Consider the following 26,165-nt stretch of genomic DNA (forward strand, 5'->3'; position numbering starts at 1 on the left):
CGCCTGTGACCGCTGAGCTAAGCTCAAAACCGCGACAGAAATTTCAGGACTTCTTTAACTGGAAAGTGTATCCAGATCAGACCCCCGTTCTAGTAACGCATCTCAGTAAGATTGTTATGCATGTTTTCAGAAAGCACTGCGCTGTTACAGCCAGAGGTGAGCAGAGAGTTGGTTACATTTGCTCAGTCTCATGTACTTCAATCCGATTTTGATGGAGCATTGCTGAATAACTGTTGGGTACACACCCGCTCAAAAGTTTGCAGTTTATATACAATAATAACTGATTGGAGTGGGAAATAAATACTACAAACTGTTTCACAAAAGGTATTGGGAGATGTTTTACTCAAGTTTTCAAGAATTCCGTGAAAGAAAGTAGTGAATAAAAAGTATTGGGATTTGAGAGAGAGAGTTCTTTCTATCGTAACCTGTGAGGTTAATCCGAGGCGCGTTCATTGCTGGTTGAAAAATATGAGAATTCCCCCCGTTGTGGGACTAATAAAGGATTATCTTTTCTTATCTTATCTTATCTTATCTTATCTTATGAAATATGATGAACTCTCAGTGCTCACTGATTTTATTAGAATTTAACTGTTGATGTTGCGTAGCTTTTTCAGTCATTTTAAAACCACCACTTTGTTCATCATTCTGCACACATCTAGCATTTTTTTATTGTTTCTTGACAGCTTCCTAATGTTCAAATAATTATTTGAAACTAGTTAGAATCATTTTCTACACTTGTGTGCAACCAAATTTGCTCTATATTACTAAAAGCAATAACAGTGATTCCATACTTTTAAACTGTACACTGTTGGAAATAAAGGTACTGTGCTGGTATTTTCGTGCATCAAGGTGCAAACAATGTAAATGTACCCTCAAAGGTCCAACAGTGGTTTTAAGGTCCAACTGTGGACCTTAAATATGTTTTTCCCAGGTAAAAAGTACATCTTTGTACCTTTTCATAACTTAATGTTTTAAAGCAGAACAATAAAATAAAAAGCCTGGAGACGAGACGGGGTGTGTGGAGTCAATACAACTTGGAAAATGTAATTTCAGTGGATTATGGTACAGTTATGATCCCTGACTAAAGGTACTGAGATGTACCCTTAAGGGTACCACGTCTGGACCGCTTTGTGACTGGTAAAACTTTTGACTTTTGAGGTTTATAATTATTTTTGACCATCAGTGCATAAAAAAGTAAAGAACAGAGCTTAACAAAGTTTAATTCCTACACTCTAAGAAAAAAAGGTACTAAACTGTCACTGGGGCAGCACCCCTCATGTCACTGGGGTAGTACCCTCAAAGGAACATCTCAGTACCTTTAGTCAGGGAACATAACTGTACCGTAATTATATTTTTATACTGAATAATTATACCGAAATTATATTTGTATTGTATAAGTTGTATTGACTCCACTCACCCCGTCTCGTCTCCAGGCTTTTTATTTTATCGTTCTGTTTTAAAACACTAGGTAATAAAAAATACAAATGCATTCTTTTATATTTGGAAAAACTTATTTAAGGTACACATTTGGACCTTAAAACCACTGTTGTACCTTTGATGGAACATTTACATTGTTTGTACCTTGAAGAACAAAAAATGTACCTGCACAGAGCCTTTATTTCTAACAGTGTATGCTGACAGATGTACCCTACTGTGTACAAGTACACTGTAATTCTGTAAGTTACTCAGCACTTAAGTGGTGTTTGACCTGCTGTAGCTTTCGTGCTTCTAGAGAAGCTGTTTCTTATGGAAACACTTACTTTTACTTTTACCTGAGTCTCTATTTCATAGAAGTAACAATAGTTTTACTTGAGTATAGATTTAAGCTGCTCTACCTACCTCTTCTAGAAAGTGAATCCAGATCAGACCCCCTATAATATATCTCAGTAAGATCATTATGTATGTTTTCAGAACGATCTGCTCTGTTAGAGCTGAAGCCTTCAGGCTACAGTCACACAGAGAGTGACTAACATGAGGAAAGATCACAATGACCAACAACTGGGAACGAGTCCAAAGTGGTGAAGGCTAGTCGGTCGTCTAAACTAAGACATGAGTGGAGAGGAGAGGAGAGGAGAGGAGGGAGCGAGGCAGAGAAAAGGGAGGGTGCCGGGCGGATTCAGTAGCTGAGCAGTGCTCACAGTCTGTTTTTGGTTTTGCTCAAGACGAGAGGAGAAGAAAAAAAGTGAGCAGAGCTTCAGAGAAGCAGCCAGCAGTCGAGGGCTAGTCGTGAAGCAGTTATACAGGTGTACAGCTCGGTCATTTTGGGAGCATTTTTTTGTTGTTTCACCCACAAAAGGAGCTCGAAAAGGCAAGAGAGGTTCACGTTAATCCTCTACCGTGAACACCTCCAAGACTGACGGTGAGGGGGAAAAAAAACAAGTGAAAAGGCGCGAAAAAATAATGCTTCTTCTCTGAGGAGGACCAACTGTGTGTTTTGGGGTCGAGGACGCCTTCATTAGGCTCGAATATCAGCCAAATACCTGAAAAAGACTTCACATGAAGGCTGTAATGGAGTTCCGAGCAGTGCTCACGTGTGTGGTGTTGAGTTTTTACCTGCAGGCAGGAGGTTGTCAGGACGTGGACGCGGTTCCAGGTCAGTTTAATCCATCACACGTTACAACGCCATGATGAGTATAGGGTGAAAACACGGGGCTTTAAATGTACACAATTCGGGCTTTATCAGGTGTTATGAATAAATTGATATCCACACGGTTGTAGTCTTCCAGTTATTCCACTTATGTTTGGCAAGAATTATTCTGTTGTAACAGATACCTTTGTGTGCATTTTTTAGCTGACCTGACAACACTCTTAGCAAAAAAAAAAGGGTTCTGTATAGTATCAAAAAGGTTCTGTGAGGTAACAATAGTGGAACCCTTTTGGCTAAGAGTGCACACATAAAAATAGTTCTTAAATGGTTCTTTAGTAAAGGCAGTGGTTATATATATAGAAACACAAAGAACCATAAGAATGTTTTAGTGTTCTTTGCATGGTTAAATGACTTCTCTATGATTGAGAAACTGATTCCTGTTTAAAGAACCTTTGAAAAATGGTCCTGCATAGCACCAAAAGAGTTACACCATTGATACAAGTCAAAGAACCTTTTTGGTACTTTATATAACCATTTTGTGCTAAGAGTGTATACTCTTAGAGTGTATTACTTCTTAAGTAGCAAGTGGAGTCAAAGAACCATTTGAATTCATTAGTGGTTCTTTGCCAGGTTAAATGGGTCCCTTGGGTCTTTTAGAGATGGTTCTGTATCGCAGCAAAAAGAGTTCCACAGGTCTCAGACGTGTAACCCTTTTTAGCGCTGTATAGGGCCATTTTTTAGAGGGTTTTTAAAATATTTAACAGTTCCTCCATTATGGAAAAGAGCCAGTGAACATTCAAATGGTTCTTTGAGTCATCACAGTTCTATATGTAACCATTGCCTTTAGTAAAAAAAAATCTTGAAGAACCGTTTTCAAGTGTGTAGGTTACACACACACACACACACACACACACACACACACACATATACATACATTTTATAAACAGCTTATCCTTCTGGGTCGCGGGGGGGTGCTGGAGCCTATCCCAGTGGTCACTGGGCGGAAGGCAGGATACACCCTGGACAGGTCACCAGCCCATCTCAGGGCGTATAGGTTACAGATTTCAAGATTTTTTCCCTTTTTTTATACAAATCCAGGGACAAACCTTTAAACATAGGTATATATTGTGTTGCTGTGGAGCAGTCGTTATTAAATCATTAACCATTGGCAGTATAATAGCAGTTATTCACGTTTCGTCGTAGAGGTGGACGATGTGGCATAAATATAATATCACGATACTTTGAGACATTTCCACGATACACTGTATGCATCACAATATTTAGTTTTCCCAAAGGTTTGATAAGTTGGAACAGACAAAAAAGATCCAAATGATTTTATTCAACATTTCACATACACTACTGCACAAAAACCAAATAAACCAGACTAATTATGCTCTCTTTGTAATTAAGTAGGCAGTTAATTAGTGATGAAAAATTTCCAAAAAATGCTCAGAAAAGCATATTGTTGTCACAATATCAATAAATATTCCCATTCTGCCCACTCATCTGTGATTTTAATCATTATGCTTACCTCCTCATTCACGTTCATGTCTCAGTATTTGACTGCACTTGAACAAAACACCCACATAGGGATGGTTACGAGCTGGTAAATGTAATTTATGTGATGAAAAGTGCTTATTAGATGGTGTAAGTGCTTACTGAGGACTTAATCCATCTGAAGTACACCATATATGTGTGTGTCTAGAGAGTGACAGAGAGATAGAGAGTGGACGTGTAAACATGCAGTCGAGTCTGTTTGTCTGTAAAAGAGCACACCTCTTGACTTTTCTTTTCCCACAGCATTCCTGCTTTAAGGGATTTAGTCTAATGGACCCAGTGCGCTGCATGCTTGTTACCATCAGGCCCCATTTTAGCTCTGTCAGAAAGTCCCACGGGGGAATTTATTTATGCCACCTGGGCCTTGATCCAGGCATAAGCCCATATATCTGATAGCTAATGCAGTGGGCACTGCACACTAATTCAGACTCAGAGTGGCTAGCAAACAGCAGGTGTGCAGGGAAATATGTCAGACTGAGATGTGGTCTCTGTGGCCTGGAGTGTGAGGACATTTTTCACACATCCCACCATGTCTTGACACGGCCACGCGCTGAGCAGAATTCTGAGTCACTGCAAAGCGTTAGAGTGGGAATCAGTACAGACCCCACAATATCACAATACTTTAGCCACAATACAGTTATATTGCAGTTTTTATAGATATGTGATATGCTTAGTGTTGCATTATGACAAATTACGAGATATGGCCATTTACAATTTTATACGCCAAAATATGCCTAAAAAAGAAAACTTGTTTCTGTTTTATCTATTTATTTAGTCTTTTTTATTAAACAAAGCAGGTGTGTGAAGTAGACAAAGCCACATTCAGAATAATTTTCGTTTTATATTTGTATGTTCAGCAGATGGTTTTATCCTAAGCACTTTACAAAAGTGAGTGAATGTAGCATTAAGGGTTTTTCCCAAGGTCTCGTTGTAACATAAAATGTGTCTTCCAGCCGTGGTGTTTTATTAATCTCCCAGTGGGCTGAATATGTATAAACAGGGATGCACAGACATGGAAATCTTGGGCCAATATCCGATATCTTACATGTACATATCTGCTGATGCTGATGCATACATTTTTATAAAATGTAGAAACTGGGACTCCTTGAATTAGGATTACAGAGAAACATAACATTTATTTCTACATCGCTGTGCTGTAGTCAGACATCACCCTTCGTTTATTTCATTTACAGTCAAAAGAGCCATTAAGTTCAAGTTATTCATTTATCAGGAGATATCGCTAAGGAAATTAGAACATCTGGCCCCTAACAACTGTGCAAGACCTGGTAGGCCACCAAAACTGTCACCATCAGATAAACAGTGTTTTAAACTTTCATCTTTGAGAGAGGAGAAAATCAAGCGCCACTCTTCCTTCAGATCTGAAAAAATCCACAGGTGTTTCTGCCCATCCTTCCACTGTGAGAGTACTCAGCACTATGAAGCTGAAAGGATGTGTAGCTGTGAAGAGGCCATTTTTGAGAAAGAGAACTATACAAAGACAAAGAAAATCATACAAAGAAGATGCTGGTGTTCTCAGAACAATGGACTGTCCACCCCAGAGGCCAGACCTCAGCATCACTGAATGTGGGATTACTTGGATTTTGATTAACAGAAAACAGTTGCAACCAACTTCTAAGACTGAACTTTGGAGGTGTGGAAAAATATCTCTGCAAGTTTCTTTGAAAAACTGAAAGCAGGTGTCTTAAAAAAGTGAAATACTGATTATATTGAGTTGTTGATTCTTCATGTAATTTCTGTTAAATATTTACTGATTTGTTCCTGATACTGAAAAATGAATGACTTATTGGCTGTTTAGACTGGAAATCAAACAAATGAGGGGTAGTAACATGAACAAAATGCAGACGTTTTAGTGCAGTAGCCTAAATTATCTGCTATGAATACCTCATCAAATATTGGTTTAAAATATTTGTCAAATTTAAACATTTGTTAAAAGCTGATGATTTTAAGCCATTATCTACTCACACTGAAATGATTCCAATATTATACATGATTAAGTTATAATGATAATTGGGCTTCCATATATCACTACTATTACTTCACCCAAAATATTACTATGATGTTGCTTTTTTTTATCTTAGACTGTCTGTGCACAGTCCAAAGGGTTTTGTAAACTGCTTTCATTGCAAGACTAAAATAGTGCTTTGTTCAAAATATAGAAGAGCACTAGGTGGGAATCAGAAAGTACTTAGGAGACGTTTATTTTTGGCATGTGGCAGATGGCTTTAAATGCCCACAACTGTCCTCGCCGCACTTTGGGTGGGCATTACTAGATTGTCTTAGTTGGCATGGGCTCTTTCTCTCCCTCTCTCTCTCTCTCTCTCTCTCTCTCTTTCTCTCACTCACACAGATTTCATTCTGTCTTGCCAGTCTGGTCTCTGGAATAGATTGTGCATTCCTTCCCTTCATTCTTCAGGAGCTGCCAGTTCTCACCTCCCCCTTTACTCTCTTTTTTTCCCCTTTCTCTGCACCCCTTTTATTCCTCCCCTGTGGTATCCAGTAGTCCTGCTGCTCCCTCAGACCATCTGTTTATGTTTATTTTTCAACTCTTAATTTAGGGAGATTTCTCTGCCAGGAAAAATCATTGGCAAATCATCACGGCTTTTCTCCCGCTTTCTAAATATTTTGAAAGAATCTTCCACTCTTTTCTTTTCTTCCTCAATTCTGACACTTTCCTCATCACATTTTTCAGGGGCTGCCGTTCCAGCTTAAATGACATATTTCTCCCTCATTTCCCCTCTCTTCTTAGCTTGACCTTCTCTTTAAGCTTTTGGGTTTCCCCATTTTACTGCCTTCATTGTAAACGTTTAATGACTGTGTGACTGCGTTGTTCCAAAGACATAGAGAAGGGAAGTGAGGGAATTAAGATTTTGTGCAGGGGTGTACAGTTGCACAAGGGAGAGCAGGGAGGACATCCCTGGAAAATACAGAGGGAGGGAGGGAGGGAGGGAGGAACAAGGCCAGTAAGATTAGAGAGTTTAGGATGTTCCTTATTGTTCTTTGTCTGGATGCATTTATTTTGAGCTTACTTTAATTGTGTACATGCTTCGCTCTAGGGAGAACTGTGATTAAGGAACAAATTGCTTTTGATAAACACCTTAATGGTTGGAAATTAATATCTTCTCCTCTACGTCTCCAACTGAGGGAGTTATGCAGTGCACATGGCAATATTATTGAGCTTGTAGCACTGAGAACTCTTGTTTACATCAGAATGAAAATGAAACATTGCAAAGTAAACACCTCAGTCTCAATCAGAGTAATTAGTGGTTATTAGCTTAAGTATTTTATTTATTTCATAATAGTGTTGCAACAATATGCAAATTTCTGATTGCAGCAGTCAGTACATTTGCATAACTAACAAAACTGGTGCATAATTAACAAAAAAAAAAAAAGAGAAGACAGGTCGATATAAATACACACAGAGTGTAAATAGTTCAGTGCAGGGAGGTTTATTCTTACCTTCCTTGATGTCGTGTTTTAACAGACCAGTGGAGGTCATTCCAGTTTATGCCAGTATGTCTGAAATCACTTTAAACTCTATTCAACCCCTATTGAAAAGAAATGGTAACATTCAGAATGAAGTCCTCCTTGCATTTACATATTTAGTGAATGCCCTTATCCAGAATGTTGTGTGAATGTAGTTCGAGAGGTTTTAGCCAAGGACTCTTATTGTAACACAACAAGTAGGGATGAACCGAAATGGGAATTGTGGGTTGATATAACTGATATTTTTCATATACAAATCTTTAGATTTCAATGCCAGTAAATTTGAATGTACACAAAGTAGAGCTGGGCGATATAGCAAAAGTGTAATATCACAATATGATTTAGTGATGCATGATATGTTGTGGTATTTATTTTTTCTGACATCTGATAAGTTGGAACAAAGTAGTGCCACACGAAAAAAAATACTATTAAAAACTATGAATCCAAATTTTTGTTTTTGACATTTCATATATTACTTTGCACAAAATCCAATTAAACACTAGTTTTGCTCTCTTTGTAATCAAACATGCAGTTTGGAAGTGTTTTTTAAGTACTGCAATATTCACGATATGCTCAGAAAAGCATCATTTAAATCTCCAGAAACAGAGAAGTAAAGCTATACCCGGCTGTTTGCAGCTCCGTTCGGGGGACTGTTAACATTGGCAAAAGTTATCTAAAGGCTAGCATTGTTCACATCTGTGTTAATTAGCTGATATCGCCTTACCCTTCCTGTGATAACAAAGACTGTTTTCACCTCCTTATGCAACACCATGGCCTCCTTTACCCACCCTGACGTGAAGAGCCAGTAAGCTTCTGTGCTTTTAAATGCTTAGAGAGACTCTCTTGAATAGCAGGAGGGGTTGTGTATGAGATAAATATAAATGTCAGGAAAACACAAATTTGGTAGCTTTTCCAGTTTAAGTGAGACCAGGAGTTCGGGGGAAACTCAGTGGAACCCATTCCAGTTTAGTATGTTTGAGATCACATCTTTTATAGCAAAAAATCTATCTGTATTCAACTCCTGTATTAGAGAAAAACATATTTATATGCATGTAACATCCCTGTTTCCTAGGTTCTGCTGTGCATAGCAAGGGTTGCCAGATTTTACCCGTGCAAAAACAAAACAGGCCAGGATCTGGGCAGGATGGTGGCCAGTGGTGGGGAAGGGCTATCCAGCAAGCATCCAACATGTCTTTTATCATGTTCCCTATGCTGTCTGTTTTAAAACAGTCTGATAATTGTGTTTTATCTGATTTATTTTGTTTGTTTTTACATTTTGCTTCATATTTTTAAAAACGAACTGTATAGGTTTAACAAATAGGCTGTACAAATAAACGTTCTAACCTAGTGATCTGGCAGTAAAACCATGAGAGCCTTTAGTGTATTTTCTATATCTTCTGTAGGTTAATTGATACATAAAACAGGTACAGATGCATAATTGAAACTTTATGAAAGTAACTGTAATTGAGTTTCACTTACAATATAGTCTAACTTCACCTATGTGCCTACACACATCCGCACATCCTGTGTGTCTCAATCCGCACACTAGCGTACTAAATAGTATGTTCAAAATAGTAAAGCTGATGGTGTGCTAATTCGATGCTATTTGGTTTGGTATATGTGGTTTGAGATGCAGCCACAGAATGCACCCGCCCCCATAACTGAGAAACCCTGCGAGAGAGACAGAGAGAGAGAGACAGAGAGAGAGAGAGAGAGAGGAAGAGAAAGAAATGCAGTGACAGGCCTAGAGTAGCGTATTGTCTGCTTCAATAAATGTTATACATTTACAGCAAGACTCAACCATATATTTTACCATCTGGTTGACAGCGTCAGCCAGACACCGGAGCTCTAAACCAGACTGTCCGGTCCAAAACCAGATACCTGGCAACCCAATGTGTAATCTCAACCAGTGCTATTTGGTTGTTTTACCGAGCCTCTTCTTCTGGCTCTAAGATTTCATATTATTGAGAATACGTGTCAGCGCTGCTATGTGTTGTATAAACACACTAGAACTCATCCCTCTTAGCAACTCACCTCAGCAGCAGTGCCCGAAAAAGCTAAAAAATCCTCTACAGCTAAAAAATCTTGTACTTCAGTGAAAGAAATATCCTTGGTAAAATATTAAAATATTATCTGTAGTTTTATTTGAGTCAAAGTACAAAAAAGTGAATGTACTGTAGGTTTTTATAGCTGCTGTATTATGTTTTTTCCTTTAGCAGTACAGCAGTGCAGGAATTTTGTACACCACTGCTCAGCAGTACATTATTCTCACTTGTGACGTTCTTCCTCTTTTCTGCTCCCACAGTTCTGAACTGCTGTGAGGGTGATGTCTTGTTCCTGCTGGACTCTTCTGGCAGTGTGTCGTCTTTTGATTTCTCCCACATGCTCAGCTTCCTGTCGGAACTTGTGTTGCCTTTTTCTCTGGGGCCTGACCAGGTGAGAATTGGGCTGCTTCAGGTTGGTACTGACCCTCATCTGGAGTTCGGTTTTGGGGCCTACAGCACCCAGCAGGAACTACAGTCCGCACTACGGAGGACTAAACAGCTTGGAGGAGACACCAACACAGAGCAGGCTCTAGTGATAGCTAAAGAGCGGGTGTTAAGGTCAGGCATGCCTGGGGAAGCCAGGCCAGGACTGCCAAGAGTTCTAGTGTGGCTGACTGATGGAGTGGAGCCTGGACACGTGCAGGGGCCAATGGCTGATCTGAGGGAGGACGGTGTGGCTGTGCTGGTGGTGTCCACAGGCCGAGGGAACTACCAGATTCTGAGAGATGTAGTGAGCCCACCTTCTGAGGAGCACTTGTACTTTGTGGACATTGAACATATGGGCATCATTACTGAGGACCTGAGGAACGCCATCATTGGTAAGAGCTTTAAAACAGGGGAACCTCATGTGCTGTACAGTGTTCAGGGTTGAACTAACTTCTGTAGAGCTTTAGAACTTAAATCTCATCTAACTCTGGAACAGCTACATGAACACTGAATATTTCATACATTGTTAAAATTAGATGAGAGATAAATACGCTTTTAAGATCCTTTAACTTGGTCAAAAATAGATGAATCAGCAGTGGTTATTGTGCAGTTTACATGATGAAAATGCATATTTCTCATCATGCATACTATGTGCTGTAACATAAAAGTGTTGAATTAACTTATTTAGAGCAAACTTAAATCTCATGTAACTCTGTAGTAGCTGTTTTTATTTTGTTAATCAGAACATCAGAAGGGAAATTTCTAAAATATGCTTTATGTTGTCTAATACCTGAAAAAATGTGATTAAACTATTAAAACTAGGGTTATCACAAATAACTAATTCAACTGGGTTTATAAAATCATGAATTAAAATGTACCTTTTTCATTAATTTGTGGTTATTAGTAGGCAGTTTGCATACTGCTAATTTATATTTTAAATTAAAATTTAATTTATATTTTAAATTAAAATCCTACTGGTCGTTGTGCAATGACATTTCTGAAAATAGAAAACTCAGTCAGAGGATGTTAGAGTAAGAAACAGAGCCTGATGAAAACACTCATTTTTATGCAGTTTGTTTTGTCCCTTAATATTTTTATATATTTAAAAGGGCTCATATCTTACATTTTTCTTACATTTTACTTTTTTCAGTTTTTGTGATAGCACAGAAACAATGAGTTCAGAACAGGGTGTTTTTCCAGCATATTTTCCAAACATGGACTGGGGAGGGATCAGAACATTTTGAAATGATATCAGTGTTTACTTACTGAATGTAACTCTTTTGTTTCAAAATAATGAGGAAAAGTTTTCCACATTATGAGTCATTTTAAAGGCTCTTTTCCTATAAAGGATCTTTTTCCTATGAAGAACTTCAGAATCTTTGAAAAGCTGCGGTTGTTTTGTTATCGTTTTGTTAAGAGCATTTTTACAGTTTGGCCTTTTTATAAAAAGTTTAAAGTTAATTGTAAGAATAATCAGTACGATTACTAATATAACTCATAGTGATAGCCCTACTCTTATGCAGTGACCTAAACATTGATTATTTTACCTTGTAAATGAGAAAATTAGGTGTGAATGGGACAATAAACACACTTTGAACATGCTTTATGTTGTCTAATAGCTGAAGAAACTACATTTACTCTTAAGGAGAATAAGTAAAAAGCAGATGCACTGTATGGGTGTTGACATTTCTGGGCCTCCTCTCTTGTGTGCTGGAGAATTCTAGACTTCTATACCAGACGACTCTGACACAAATAGCGCGAGACGGCAGTACTGGACTAGAAGGTGACGAAGGAAGACGGGACAGAGCAAGGGACACTGTAATGGGAGAAGGAGCTAATAATACAGAAATTATTTTGTCCTCTACTTCCCCCATTGGAGCCCTCCCAGGGCGCTAGACGTGCATATTGATAGAAAGCATTTGTCTTTGCTGAGTGGGTTTCACATAAGTATAAACCCTTATGTGTATATACGTGTGTGTGTGTGTGTGTGTATATATATGTATGTATATACACACACATGTAAGAAGTCATATATAGACACATAAGCACAGTTTGATCAAGTGTGAAGTGTGTTGACTTTCTAGAGCTATTTAAAGGCTTTACCAGGCACACTTACGAGACAGCCATTTGTCATAGGAGCATCCTCTGACTGAGTTTTCTATTTTCAGAAATGTTATTGCACAACGATTGAATGCGCTGGAGGCCCCCCTGACTGCATAGGGACCATTCAGTTGACGCCTTTTTAAACGAGAAGTGCGCCATGTCTCATGTGTGAAAAGACACCTGTTTGATTGACACATCGGTAAATATGAGACTTGAGAGAAAGAAGGTTTGAGAAAAAGCTAAACAAAGATGTGCAAATAAACATTTCTGACATACAGACTTATGGAAAAGTTTAAACATCCTTGGCCAAATGACATGTTTTGTAAATTTTCTAAGTAAAAACAAATCAATGCATCCTCTGCAGGGAAAAAAAATGTACAGAGTAAGCTGTTCGAAAACCAAAACTCAAGCCAAAACTAGCTTTTTCTCCATCTGGGATAAGTGACTGAAGAGAAGGCATACTTGTTGTTGATTGGTCTGCTTTGGATGGGGAATTGAGCTTTTTGATGGGCGCTTAGTGCTTTCGGATTGTTGATATTCGAGTGTCTGTAAGTGTTAATAACAGCTGATCGGTTAACCATGGGGGGGAACCTCTGGCTTAATGTATATAGCTGTTGAATGAGAAATGGAGGCTGCCTCTTCAGATGAGTTAATGAGCCAAAATTATGGCTAACACTGCCGCCCTACCTCTGTGCCTCATCAGTCACATCCTTAACAATGTGTCCTTGGCAATGCGCTCACATTGAGGCACTCTTGATTCATAGTAGAAAAGTGTAATATAATACACTAATATAATGTACTGAGCTGTTAAAACATAAAATTTTAATTTCACTGAATTGTTAGTCCGTATATTTTCTCTGTCTTTCTGTGACAAAATGTAACGAGTACCCAAATAGTGATTTAAGTATTCAAAACTGGCACCTTGAGTGGTTTACTGAATGCTTGCATACACGTGCACGTCTCTACGTAAACATGACATGCTCACTGCTTAGGCTGGAGGATTGCTTTTCAGTTGCTGTGCACCTTGTTTCATAGACAACAGTGAAAAGAAGTGCAGTTGAGAGAGTTTGAAAAGGAACACCCCCTTGTCTTCATTCATTTATCCTCTCTCATTACATTTAATTTTTTTCTGCCTCTCTTTATTTCTGTTTACCCAGAGATCATTCGTGCTGAGAGGCTGCAGGTCCGAGACATCTCCTCTACTAGTGCGGAGTTGTACTGGAGGCCTGTGCTTGCAGGTACTGGTCACTATGACATCCGGTTTGGACCTGTTCGCTCAGGAAATGTAGAAGTGGTCGGGGGAAGCCCTGGCACCAACCCTTCAACAGAGTTTGGACACTATCAGAGAATCGTCCGCCCTGGAGACTCCAGCTCAGCCAAGCTGACCAACCTGCGTCCAGACACCAAATACTTAGTCACTCTACACCCTGTATCCAACCCAGAGGTTTTCAACAGGCTAAACACCACCTTTACCACACAGCCAGGTGAGAGCAACAGGATGCTCCTGGTGTTCCCTTGAGACATATGTGCTATCTGAAATGCTCTTAACTGTGTCCTAAATAATGAAGTGTTTATGAAGAATTTATTATACCTTATACCTTTAGAAGCTTATTTAAATACTGTTTAAATAGAATAAACACTAAGCAAAAATATATATAAACTATATATATACTCCTTTATGCATTGTACACACAGAGATGTTGAATTGATTGAAAATCTATGAGTGAGAAATAATAAAAAATTGCACCAGTTTATCACATGGTGCAACAAAGTTTGTAACTGCAGTTAAAAATATATACAGTAGTCTTATGATTTAAAGGGTTTTTTCAAAATCAATCAGAGAAACTTTTGAATGCTAAGTAGACAAACGGATACCAGCAAGTAACAAACAAAAAAGAAAGTTTGCTAATGATTCAGGCGGACCCTAAAATGAAAATGGGTTAGTGTAAGATTCCATATTAGTTACATTACATTGTACTTTTCTTTCTCCAGTTGCACCTGTCAAACCAGAGGTGCAGAGTCCAGCTCAGGTATCTGTGTCAGAGTCAACCATGAACAGTGTGAGGGTCAGCTGGGGCCCCCTGCAGCCTGATTCTGTGCAGAGCTACCAGGTCGAGTACTCTGTCCTCCCTGCAGGGAAGCTCCACGTGGTTAAAGTCAGTAACAGGCAGAACTCGACATTGCTGACTAACCTACAGCCTGGTACACAATACCTGGTAACTGTGAGTGCCCGCTACTTCTCTGGCAGAGAGAGAGCAATGTCCGTCAAAGTGTGCACCGAAGAAGGTCAGTATGAGGATTAAGGGTGGACATTATGGCAAAAATATAAAATTACAGTATTCGAAGGCATTTCCACGATATGTAATGTGTATCATGATGTTTAGTTTTTGAAATGTTGGAATGGACAGAATGCACACTGTTGCCACAAATAAGTTACATACAGTTCAGTTTTTGTTAATTCAGTGTTTTTAAAACGTAATAATTAACTTAGAAGAACCAAAAAATAAGGCAGTAATAAACCATTGGTAAAAATAAATTAAATAAATAAAACAGTTGCATAATGGGTTAACATTTATCGCTGCTATGTACAGTACTGTGTAAATGAGACTGTACTTCGTTAATTTAATTTCCAGTTAAAATGGCCTTTAGGTTCAAATCATTCATTTTTCAGGATATATTTTAATGGAGTTATGACCTAACTGAAGTTTGAGGAAGACCACGCCTAAAACTCCTCCGTCTCAATTCAAGCTTCCTATAAATACCAGTCCTACACTCCTCCTTCTTGTGACGAAATGTCGCACCCCACCTCCTGCCCCTTCTCCTCCACCTTATCCACGCCTGCACTTGATCTTTAATATACAGGGGGGTCGGCCTTCTCATGACCCGCAGAAGCCGTACTGAACTCCAGCCCAAAATTCCTCCAAAGTTCCCCTTCTCTCATTATCTCATTTAAAAAGGCATGGTCTGCATTCGCAAAAGCATAGTAGATATGCAATAACCCATTTGCATAACGAAGGGGAAAGCTTACAAACAAAAAAAATATTAAAAGATCTAGAGAAACCATGACTTTTAACAACCATGAAGGACCTGATAGACCACCAAAACCGTCCCCATCAAATAAACAGTACTTTCACCTTTGAGAGAGAGGAGAAAATCAAGCTCCACTTTCGCTTCAGATCTGAAAGAATTCCATCCTTCCCCTGTGAGAAGACAACTCAATACTATGAGTCTGAAAGGATGAATAGCTGTCAAGAAGCTGTTACTGAGAAAAGGAAATAAAGAAAAAAGAAGACAAATCAAGAGAAGCTGCTGGTATTCTCAGAAAATTGGACTGACCACACCAGAGTCCAGAGCTCAACATTATTGGACCATGAGAAACAGAAAATGCAATCAGCGTCTAAGACTGAATTATTGAGGTGTGGAAAAATATCCTGCAGATTTCTTTTCAAAGAGTGAACAAACTAAATACTAAAAAAATATTATATTTATTTGTTGAGGCTTTTGTGTAATTTTCTGATAAACATGTTTTTCTGCCTTTTACCCGATGCTGAAAAAATTAATCATTTATACACAATGGGTGTTTGGACTGGAAACTAATAAATGAAGGGTGGTCTCCGACATCTGCACAGTATTGCAGTTTATGCAGTTACTTAACACTAGTTCTTGTTTACAGGCTTTCTATAATGTATCTAAAGTCTGTCTTTTTCATGGTACATGCAGCTGTTCAGTGTTCTAGAAATACTGATGATACCCATGATAGTCCCAGAAAAGTGTTTTGCGGCATAGTTTATCACGGTGTCGTCATTTTCCCCAGTCCTTAAAAGCTGCTAACAGATTTCACATTCAATGATTTCAAAAGCCTGAAAATGAACACTCACTAATTGTATAAGATTGGGATGAAAGCCGTCTTTGTCTTCCTTCCCACACACTTTATTGTTGCTGCCAAGATACTTTCTCTACAAGGCAGAATGAGGGAAGCTTAAATCGCTCTTTCTCTCTCAGTGTTGCCAGCTCTAGCAGATCTGCAGCTTACTACAGTGGGCAGTGACTCAGTGAAGGTCCAATGGAAAGGGAGTGCTGATGGTTTACGTGGTTACTGGGTTACGTGGGAGGGCGAACCCACGCACTCCTCGAGCCAGCGTTCCACCCTGTATCTTCCACCCCACCTCCTCTCCACAACTCTTACTCAAGTGCCCCCCAATGCTAGAGTCTGCGTCTCTCCCGTCTACAAATCGGCTCGGGGAGAAGGTCTCTGCTGCACCGCGCACTTCAGCTCAGGTGGGTGGTATGCTCTGTGATAGCACGTTACTTATAAATACTTCAGATGTCCCTTCATGAGATATATTTAACATACTGAAATGAACTGTGGTACTGTGCAGGTATGTTGGTTATACAGTGTTCTGTTTTTAATTTTCCCTCCCTACAGCTGCCTTGACCTGGAGCCACAGGTTGTAGCTCTGCCAAACAGATGGATGCAGAGATGAAAACCTTACCACAAATGGAAAAAGAGGAAGAAGCACTGTAAATGCTAGAGCACTTGTCGCCCACAGAGCGGTGCTCTAATAGCAATACACCAACACAAACTGCACTGAAAACACTTACTGAAGTTACTCAGAACCCTAAACTACTTAGAACACATTATGTATGCATCTCAGACACAGGCGAGACTGAAGAGTTAAAAAGACACTTCTGAGGAGTATCGAAACAGGAATATTGTGTAAATATCATTCTGATAGTGGGAATTGTCTGACATGCTGCATATTGTCTTATTGCCCAGTAGGTTTTACATGTCTGAAAAGGGAACAATTAAGTATTTTGAATAGTTCATTTTTGATGCACACTTGGCTTACGCAAATGCATATCTAACCGCTGCTTGAGAGAAAATGGATATGCTGATTTAATTGCTGAAGTGCACATTTAAGGTCATTTAGCCTATCATTATTCTCTCTCTGAGATCACAAGGTTGATGAAACTTAAGATTTCAAGTTCTTCATAGTTGCTTACACGAGAATGTTACAGATGTTTTCTGGTTGAGAAGGCCTTTAATCGGTTTCCTGAAAATGCTCGAGGCATTTTCCACTGCCCACACACAACTACTTATAGAAACATGGGATCGCTTTCTAAGCCTTACCATCGCTTCTATGATTTTGGGATGTGTGCATGGTAACATTTCTATCCCCTCGCTGTCTACTCACTCACCCACCCCAAATGTTTTTAAGTCTTTTACTGCCCCCTTGTGGATTATTACAGAACCATTAGTGCCTTCTTGTGGATCTTCGTCCGCACTATGCAAGTGATTCAAAAAACAAGTATACTTTTGGCATGAGGTCCACATGAACAATGAGAGTTCTATGTTTTAATTTAAATTTGAATAAGCTTTCTCTAAATTGAGCACTTTCAAATATATTAATTTAAGTAATGTCCTTATTAAACCAGGCACCGCTTGCAAGTTAAGTCTTTGAACTTAATGTTTGGGAAGTTGCTGACGATTGTGCAATACTGTCGAAGCAGCACAGCGTGAAAAGAGAAAGCATATGACAAGCTTGGTATGTTAACACAAAAGGTGCCTGTAAATACTTAATTTAGCTGCACAATAATGTCTTATATTGTATGAGACCCCAAACGTAACATCTTTTATTTTAAATAAATAAATCTCCACTTCTGTACAAAACTGATGTGATGTGATGTTTACATTTAATGAGAATCAGAAATCATAATACATTGGTGAAGCAGGGTCTCTGAGCTGACTGAGCATTTTCACTTGATGGTTGGGGTGGTGGGAAGGATAAGTGAAACATGAAATTACTGGTAGGCCTGTTACTGTTATTACATAAAATAAATATATAAATATAAAAATAAATCTAATGTACTTGGGCAAATAAATCTAAATAAAAGAAACAAGGAAAAACACATTTACTGAGTCAGGTTCTTAACAAAACAGGTTTTGAGTTCTGACTAGTGCTATAACACCGTTAGAGGGCAGTGGTGAGTTGTGTTTATTTGAGCTCAAGCTGTTTGTCATCATTTGGGAGCTACTAAGTATCTACTGCCAGGAAGCAAGATTGTTAATCAGTTCCTTTGGACACATTTGGCTCATACTTCAATAATTGCATAGAATCGATGAAAAAGATAAAGCCCTAAATCACAGTTTTTTATATTGTAATTAATCATCAGCTAAAATTTTACATTGGATTGTGACAGGCCTAATTATTGGTTACTATTTTTCCCCCCACCCATTGATTCATGGTGACAAAGCCAACAATATCACTACACTTTGAGCAAAGATTACACGAAACAAAGAATTTTGTCTTTTTAATGGTACGGGATGATGAATCATTTTTAATATGACCAGGAACAAGAACTAACGAAGTAACAAAAGGTCAATTCTCATTACAGAACAGTTCCTCAACCCATCTGAGCAATAAATATTCCTCTCCTCATATGAACAGCTGGAAGCACATCAAGCTTCTCTATAATCCCCATTTATTATTAGATTGCACTTCATTCCAAAATAGAGAGATGACAAATCTCTACAAGGGAATGCAAAAGGTAAACCCAGTGAAATCAAACACTACAAATTTAAAGATTGACAGCATTCATGAGGTGCATGCACTGACTTACAGAAATGAAATCCTTACAATTCAGTGGAAAGAACTCTTCGTATGAATCTCGATCTCCATTTTGTTTGAATCCCTTCGCAAGTGTTCTTTGGCAATAAATCAGAGTGAAAATGAAATGAAGAATAAAATTGGACTATATTCGTTTCAGCTAAGGCAACCATGGAAGGCTCTCTAAAAAGAGCATATAGCATGACAGGCCAGCCAGCTTCACCCGAAAAAGCTAATACTATGTCATCTTTGTCATTCCAGCACCAGCATTTAAGCCAGAACACAAGTTCCCACACAGATAACCATTTTGTGTACATTTAAACAACCTACAACATCTCAATTTCTCAACAAACTTGGAAAACTGAATATAAAGCAGCAGAGATCAACCTTAGAGAGTGTTTGTTTTTGTCCATGATAGTTTTAGATGCTTAGAGTGTTGAGAGCTGGCACAAGGGTAACTGGTTCAGGCAGATTCTGATTCTGGTCATGTGATCCTTTGCCTTGAAGAACCTTCTGTCTGTGCCTCTCTTCCTGCCTCTTCTTCTTCTCTAGACGCTGTTGCTCTTTCCTTTGTTTACTGGTAAGCTAAAAATGGAAAAGAAGGGATGCCACTCAAAACAAATCCTTTTGTGCTGCTTTTTTGACAGTAATGCATTCAGATATTTACATATTGTACAGAAGCATAGAAAGAATAATCCCTCTAACCTTGGGTTTGTGTGTAGTACTGCTCTCTGGTGGCGATATGTTGTCACTACAGTCTGCATGATTGCTTTGACACTGAGGGTGTGTCCCTGTTTCAAATTCACAGTGTGATGATTGGTTCCTCAGCTCAGGTTCAAGCCATTCTGCATGGCACTTTTGTGAGGTGGCACTTGATTGGCACATATTCTCATCTTGACCTGAGAAAGACAACAGGAAACACTGTGGGGAAAGGATCTTAGCTAAGGGGACATAAAGGGCCATGACTGAAAGACTTACTATTCAAGCTGCTGGCCAAAAGGGAATTCAGGATGACTTCCTCTTCTTCATAGGGAGAGTGGCAGGGGGAGGGCGCTCTCTGCTTGCCCCTTTGACCGTCACCAAACCGTCTTGAATTATTCAGATTCTGTCATAAGGGAAGAAATACTCAGTGGTAAGATTGTGATACGAATCTGGAATATTGCACAAATGGCTCTTAAACTGTTATATCATCATAGTAATAAATACATTTTACACAAAAATATTTAAAATTTGTTTTTCCATTTGAGGCTTGAACGGCCTTTCTCAGATCACACCACAGCAACTCAATAAAACTCAAGTCCAGTCTCTCACCCTCCCAAACTTACACATCAGCAAAACATTGTCCTGCTAGCACTGTGAATATGCAGCTATTCTTTAGCTAACCCACGATTTTGTGACCAATACTTTCATCTGTGGTAACCTTCAATGAACATTTATTTGTTTTTCTTATGGCAGACTCATGATCACAGACGTTTATTACAAGAGTTGCCTATAGATTATTTGCTGTCACCCAAGCATTATGTCACTAGTTTTTCACTGCCCTTGTCTATTAATAAACTGTCTGCCTGATATGACTGATGGAGGTCCAAGTATTTTGAAATCCGTTTGTAATTCTATTAAAAATCTTTTCTTCAAAAGGTGCTTTATAAGTGCAATATAGCTCAATCTCTTGTTACTGCACTACGTTGTACCTAAAAAAAATATTCTGCTGTGACTAGCCTACAACAAAATAGATTTTTTTCATTGGAAAATCCTGTTTTAATTTTTAGATGTCATTACTGTACATGTTCAGATTTTTTTTGTTCATCAAATGCCTTTTAAACATTTAAACTGTTTCTTCAGTAAAGACATGTTACTTGTTAAATTAGACTAATGATCCAAATATTTCCAAAGTGTTTGCCAATATATATATACAATAAGAGTATTTTGGTTAATAATTTGAAGACATTAATAAGTGACAAAGTTATTTACAAACCTCAATTCGCAGATGAGCAGGGCTTTCGGAGTTGTCTCCAATGTGACGCACACTGTCGTAATGGTCACCATAACGATATGCTATGTGCAGCTCCCGGCATAAGGGCTTATCTGACCCATTGATCTACGTTCAGAGAGAATAATCAGGTTATATTACCTGGACAATCCAAGAAGAGTGCTTTTTTAATATAAAACATCATTTAAATTGCACTGATAATATCAAACTGCAAATCCTCACCTCCCACAGTGGAGCGTTCAGCTGATGGATCACAACTTTCAACTGCTGGCTGCGAGCAAAGGCTACTATTGCGTCATTGCCAGCAAACGTGCCAGGCTGTGCAAGATTTGACACTGGAGCGTGAGAACAATGAACATTGTTAAAAGGTAAAATAAAGTTTTTGGTTTCAAGAACATGATTACTTAGCAGACATGACATTGCCGATCTCTCTGAAGTGAGCTAGATGTAGAGGGGGCTGTGGGAGACGTGATGTCATCTTTGATAATAACACATTTTAGATCCATCTGAGAGCTTTGTCATATTCAAATTGAGAATGCTAATTATCTAAATGTTTTATTTCAAATAGTGGAATAATTTCATAGAAAAAATATAATGTGATCTCACAGGAGGTGGGACAGATGGGTTGAATCTGACTTAGAGGATGGCTCTTAATTCATTAGACCATTTATCTATGTACCAGTAGCACAACTCTTTACCCCCCTCCCCCCCCATTTCTCACAGTGCTGAGTGAATGGCACATCATCCTCAACGAAAGGTTCAAAGTCCTGCCGGTGTGACATCATGTACTGTACAGTCTCCTGACGCAGATTTAAGTGCCCTCGCGAGTGTCCCTCCAGCTGATCTGCCAGAGCTCGAAACAAACAGTTTCTACAAAGCATAAGATAGAACAATGAAAAGTCACAGGTTTGTTTACTTGAAATGCAAAATTTACAACCAGCAAATATGGCATCACTCTTTAAACATACCCATCTCCAGGAACCTCCCTCAGTTTAAGTCCAAGAGCTTTCAGTTGATTGGAGAAACTGACAAACTCCTCTCCTTCACCTTCCCCTGGAGGTCGATTCTTACGGTCTTTGGCCAGAGCCCTGCGAGCAGCTCGCTCATCCCTCTTTCTCTCCAGGTCGCATTTTCTATTCCCACGCACAGGCTTTCCTGACTGTTTCCTTGACATGGTGATGCTTGGTGGATTACACTGACTTTAGTGCTGGGTGACAGCTGCTGAGTTAATGAAATCTATCTGACACCCACGTACATCTGCAGCCTGAAAAAATGAATGATCATGGAAGAAGAAGACACAACAGACATTACCATAACAAACATACATATACAGCCAGCTTACTGCTATCGAATCAAACATCAGCTAGAGGACAGAAACACAGCACTTTCAGATGTAGGCTAACTTTAGCTAGATAGGGTTAATCTAGTTAGTTTCCCATATATATGATTTGACGACTGACCTTAATCATTAATTACATAAACTAGTTAAACACAGCTGCGCAATAATGTCTAAATATCGCGAAAGAATCCAGTAAAAGGGGGTCTGGCCGGCTGCCCAACATTAGCTCGACAGCAGTAACTCGAAGTATCAAACGAGAGCTAAACCTGTAAACTGAAAACTGAGGAAACACACGTTAGATTAACTGGTCTGCTAAAACTACGCAAGACCGGACATCTATATTTTATACGAATGAATATATCCCAATTGGCAGTTTTCTATCATGCTGCGTTATTTTCGTACGAATGATTTAGCCTAAGCTAGCCCTAGTTAGCATAGCTATCAGTGTTTTCAGAGCTATGTAAGTTAGCTAAAGAAGCTAACAAGCTAACTAGCTAAATATACTCCAGTTGTATCTTTCGTTCTATCTTTAAAACATGACATACACAATTTTTACACTTACATTATCTGCTGATTAGAAACAAATCACCACATTTCTTACTATTTTCTGCTTTTAGATAAAACACTAGGTTAACGAACCGCTACAGCACAGCAGCCCAGTTTGTTTACTTCCTCTATCATCCTACTTCCTGCGGTACGGTGGCTTTAACAGTCCAGTTTGTCCAAGTTTTAGACGACGTGTTTTGCATTAGGGAGCAAATCGGAATATAAAATATCAACCAAAAATAACATTAAATCTTGAAGTGCTCTTTATTTGACAGATCAGCAGAAAAAGGCACATAAAAAACCCTGAACTCACAGGGTAGGTCACCACTAGCCACACTTCACCCTGACGGTGACCCCCACCTCACACACAGCCCCGACACTGAGGAACACATCCAACATGTACACATGACTTAAAGTACCAGACAATTACACTCACAGCATAAGGGAGGGCGTGCACAAACCATGAGACTTTGTGTGTGGCCATCTGCCTATAGCCACAACTCCAGAGTCTCTAGGTGTCAGCAGCAGCCAGTAGCAGGACACTACAATATTGTGGTGTCCTTGTGAAGCTCACCAGAAGACGCCATTATTTCTGCCCAAGAAAATGCTCTTTTATTGAACAAAGCAAAAAAAAAGGCCACATAGTCAGAACAGTAGGGAAGATCATTTCTTGCCATACAACTTGCCGCTATGGTAGACAAACAACCTGCACTAACTAAACCCACAGCCCAACATAATAAAACACAGTCAGCACAACACACATCTTACACTAATGGCAACATAAACAACAATAAAAAATTTTCTTTCAATGGTGGGGGGGCATGGGGGGCATGCACACTGTAGCTTTGTATACCATGCCCCTAAAGCCCCTTCTGAACACTGAGCAAGTGGCAGATGCCAAATAGCCTCCCTCTCAAGATTCAGCCATCTTGTTGGCCCACATAGTCCAAACAAAGTCTCCGAGATGCATGGGTGTGTTGACCCTGCCACAGACCCTCCACAGCATGTGGAGTCCATTGTCCTGGTCAAAAAAGTGCTCTTCAGCCACAGGCCCCTCCAACTCTCTCTCAAGGCTGGGGCAGCATCCCTTCCTGCGGTGTGGGTTGTAAAGGTGAAATGGGCTGTCCCTGTTAGCATAAGTCATTTGCCAGTTTTTGGTGAGCACTTGCCATGCCCTGGTGGTTCCTATTGAGCTGATGCACTGCATGGAGACGATGGCACAGTACCTAGGCATACCCCCGTTCCAGGTGTGCTGTCCTTCTCCGAATCCAGTGGCAACCAAAGACTAGCTCCGTAGGTATTCTGAGCTAATGGACGAACATAAGAAGAGCTAGGGTGAAGGGTGCATGGTGGAGCCAACGATGCCAGCAGGATGGGGTAGGTGTTGGTCCCAATCCTGCTGGTGCTGGTAAGTGACACTGGTGAGCTGAGTAGTGAGCATCAAATTAAAGCACTCCAAGAGGGTAAAGATGGAGTCGTGTAGTCTGAGTCTTGATCAGCCAATCACAGATCTCAGCCATAACCATCAACTTGAAGCCCCTTGGTCCCTGTGCCCCCGGCCTCTGCGGAGCTCCTCCAGCACTCTGAACTGGAAAAAGACCTGGCTGCTCTGCAGTAAAGGCCATATTCTGATCCACGGCCGCATATGCCTTGGGTCATTTTGTGAAATAATCCATGGTCACGAGGGGCCCAGGACGGCCATGACAACTCCCTCCATGGGCCCGCCAGTGCTCCTCTAAACTGTCTTCACTTTCTCCTCAAAGCACGCATAGTACCAGCACTCATCAGCTGTGCACAGGTGGCAGGACAGGGGATCGCCATTACCGTGCAGGCCCAGCACTGTGACCGAGCATTCCTGGTCGTAGCAGGGACACTGACAAGCTTGTGTCCATAAGCGCAGCAAGCCTTTTCCTGTTAATGCTGCACTCTATCCAAAACCTGTGATGGTGCCTTTTCTTCCAGGCAGTAGCATGGACAGTGAGGGTCATTCGCTTCGTCACCGCTCAGTCGGGGGCTGTGCATGTCGCGCACTGGGTTACTTTCATTGATGTCTTTTTGCTGAGGATGAGCTCTGCCACCACTGCTTCAGTGACAGTTACTCTAGGGCTAGCCGCAGTTCCTCTAGCAGTAGCACATTAAGGAAATACTCCTGTGCTAATTCCTCCTGCACTGCCCTCTCAAATGCTGGGTATGCCTGCTAGACCATCACAGATCCACTGCTCGACTTCTTCTAATTCAGCAGCGATATCCCACTTTTGACACCAGAGGTTGCCATTATTTCTGCCCCAGGAAATGCTCTTTTATTGAACAAAGCAGAAAAGGCCTCTGAAAAACAATCTGAATAAGGGGGATGGTCACTTCTAGTCATAAAACTTTTCTCTATGGTAGACACAACCCATACTAACTAACCCACGGCGCAACACACAAAAGCGTTATATATATTTAACTTACAGCAGTTTACAGCTGTACAACTGAGAGGTGAAAACGTGATAGTTCTTTTAGATTTATATATATAGAGAGAGAGACAGAGAGACACTGATTGATGGTTACTGATGGTTACTACATTGTGCTGTAAATCTTCTGTAGCTGCTCTCCATGGTGCTGAACATGGTCTAGGTGTTGAAGGTAGTCAGTCAATACTGACCTTCAAGTAGCCAAGAAATGAGGTAATATCAAAGTAATTAAGATATAATGTTTTATACAATTGGCTTACAATTTACTTTCTTAGTTCAGCAGGTTGTAAAATGTCTAAAAACACACTAATTTCCCTCGTTCCCACTACATTCCTGATGTGGAATTTTCTTAAGCTGTTTGTGGAGACACACAAAGAAAAACACCATTCTTGGAGAACACCTGCTGTGAATTGAAAGTTTCTGTTGATACATGTTTGTGGTTTTGCAATGATGTCTAACAGTTATCAAGCCACTTTTGTGGTTCCCTGATGGGTTGATAGCACATTTTAAAGAATTCTAATGGTTTAAGGTGACTTGACGCATTTCTAACTGGATCTAAAGGTGTTCCACAGGTGATCTCTAAAATAGCCATCAAGACAATTTCCCCTAATGTTCTAAAGGTCTGAGAAATAGTCTGGTTGTGAGAATATTTAGTTATGTAAAGTATTTATCTATTTAACAAAAATAGAGACGTGTGCTGAGACGTGCTTTTAGTTCATCAGGCTGGAAAACCTCTTAAAATACAGCTCCACTCATTTTCACTGACTGGCGTGAAGTTCATATGAGCGTAATGTGACGTCTATCAGCGGATGACAAAATGCTTACGTAACAAGGCCATTCATAGAAAAGAACTCTGATCTAAGCTGGTTCTAGTTCTAGTTCTGACAGTGTTTCTTTAGCTCGAGTAAATCTGACCACAGCCAGTGAAGCGCTGAGCGCTCTGCAGCGCTGTGAGTGAACAGCAGAGTGAAGGAGGGGAGGCTCCACACAGCCTCGGACTGAAATGG

The 26,165-nt window shown here is 39.8% G+C and overlaps 2 protein-coding genes across 4 annotated transcripts; one reads left to right on the plus strand and one right to left on the minus strand.

Moving 5' to 3' along the window:
- The first annotated feature begins 2,057 nt into the window (after positions 1–2,057).
- Positions 2,058–17,887, plus strand: vwa1 (von Willebrand factor A domain containing 1). The gene is made up of 6 exons (XM_036590990.1): positions 2,058–2,593; positions 9,954–10,511; positions 13,380–13,706; positions 14,215–14,508; positions 16,225–16,500; positions 16,649–17,887. Exons 1-6 carry the CDS (start codon positions 2,497–2,499, stop codon positions 16,675–16,677), a joined length of 1,581 nt encoding a protein of 526 aa, XP_036446883.1. The 5' UTR covers positions 2,058–2,496; the 3' UTR covers positions 16,678–17,887.
- Positions 17,888–18,519: 632 nt separating this feature from the next.
- otud3 (OTU deubiquitinase 3) lies at positions 18,520–22,871 on the minus strand. Of its 3 annotated transcripts, none has more exons than XM_036590993.1 (8): positions 22,799–22,871; positions 21,789–22,084; positions 21,542–21,690; positions 21,043–21,155; positions 20,806–20,928; positions 19,809–19,935; positions 19,536–19,729; positions 18,520–19,415 (listed from the first exon to the last, which is right to left on the minus strand). In XM_036590993.1, exons 2-8 carry the CDS (start codon positions 21,992–21,994, stop codon positions 19,251–19,253), a joined length of 1,077 nt encoding a protein of 358 aa, XP_036446886.1. In that variant the 5' UTR covers positions 21,995–22,084; positions 22,799–22,871; the 3' UTR covers positions 18,520–19,250. The 3 variants fall into 3 exon arrangements, with proteins under 3 accessions (XP_036446886.1, XP_036446884.1, XP_036446887.1); XM_036590991.1 differs by having other exon boundaries at positions 22,722–22,871; XM_036590994.1 differs by having other exon boundaries at positions 22,761–22,868.
- Between the last annotated feature and the right edge of the window lie 3,294 nt (positions 22,872–26,165).

This window comes from Colossoma macropomum, unplaced genomic scaffold, assembly GCF_904425465.1.
Source record: "Colossoma macropomum unplaced genomic scaffold, Colossoma_macropomum, whole genome shotgun sequence".
Classification (NCBI taxonomy): Eukaryota; Metazoa; Chordata; class Actinopteri; order Characiformes; family Serrasalmidae; genus Colossoma; species Colossoma macropomum.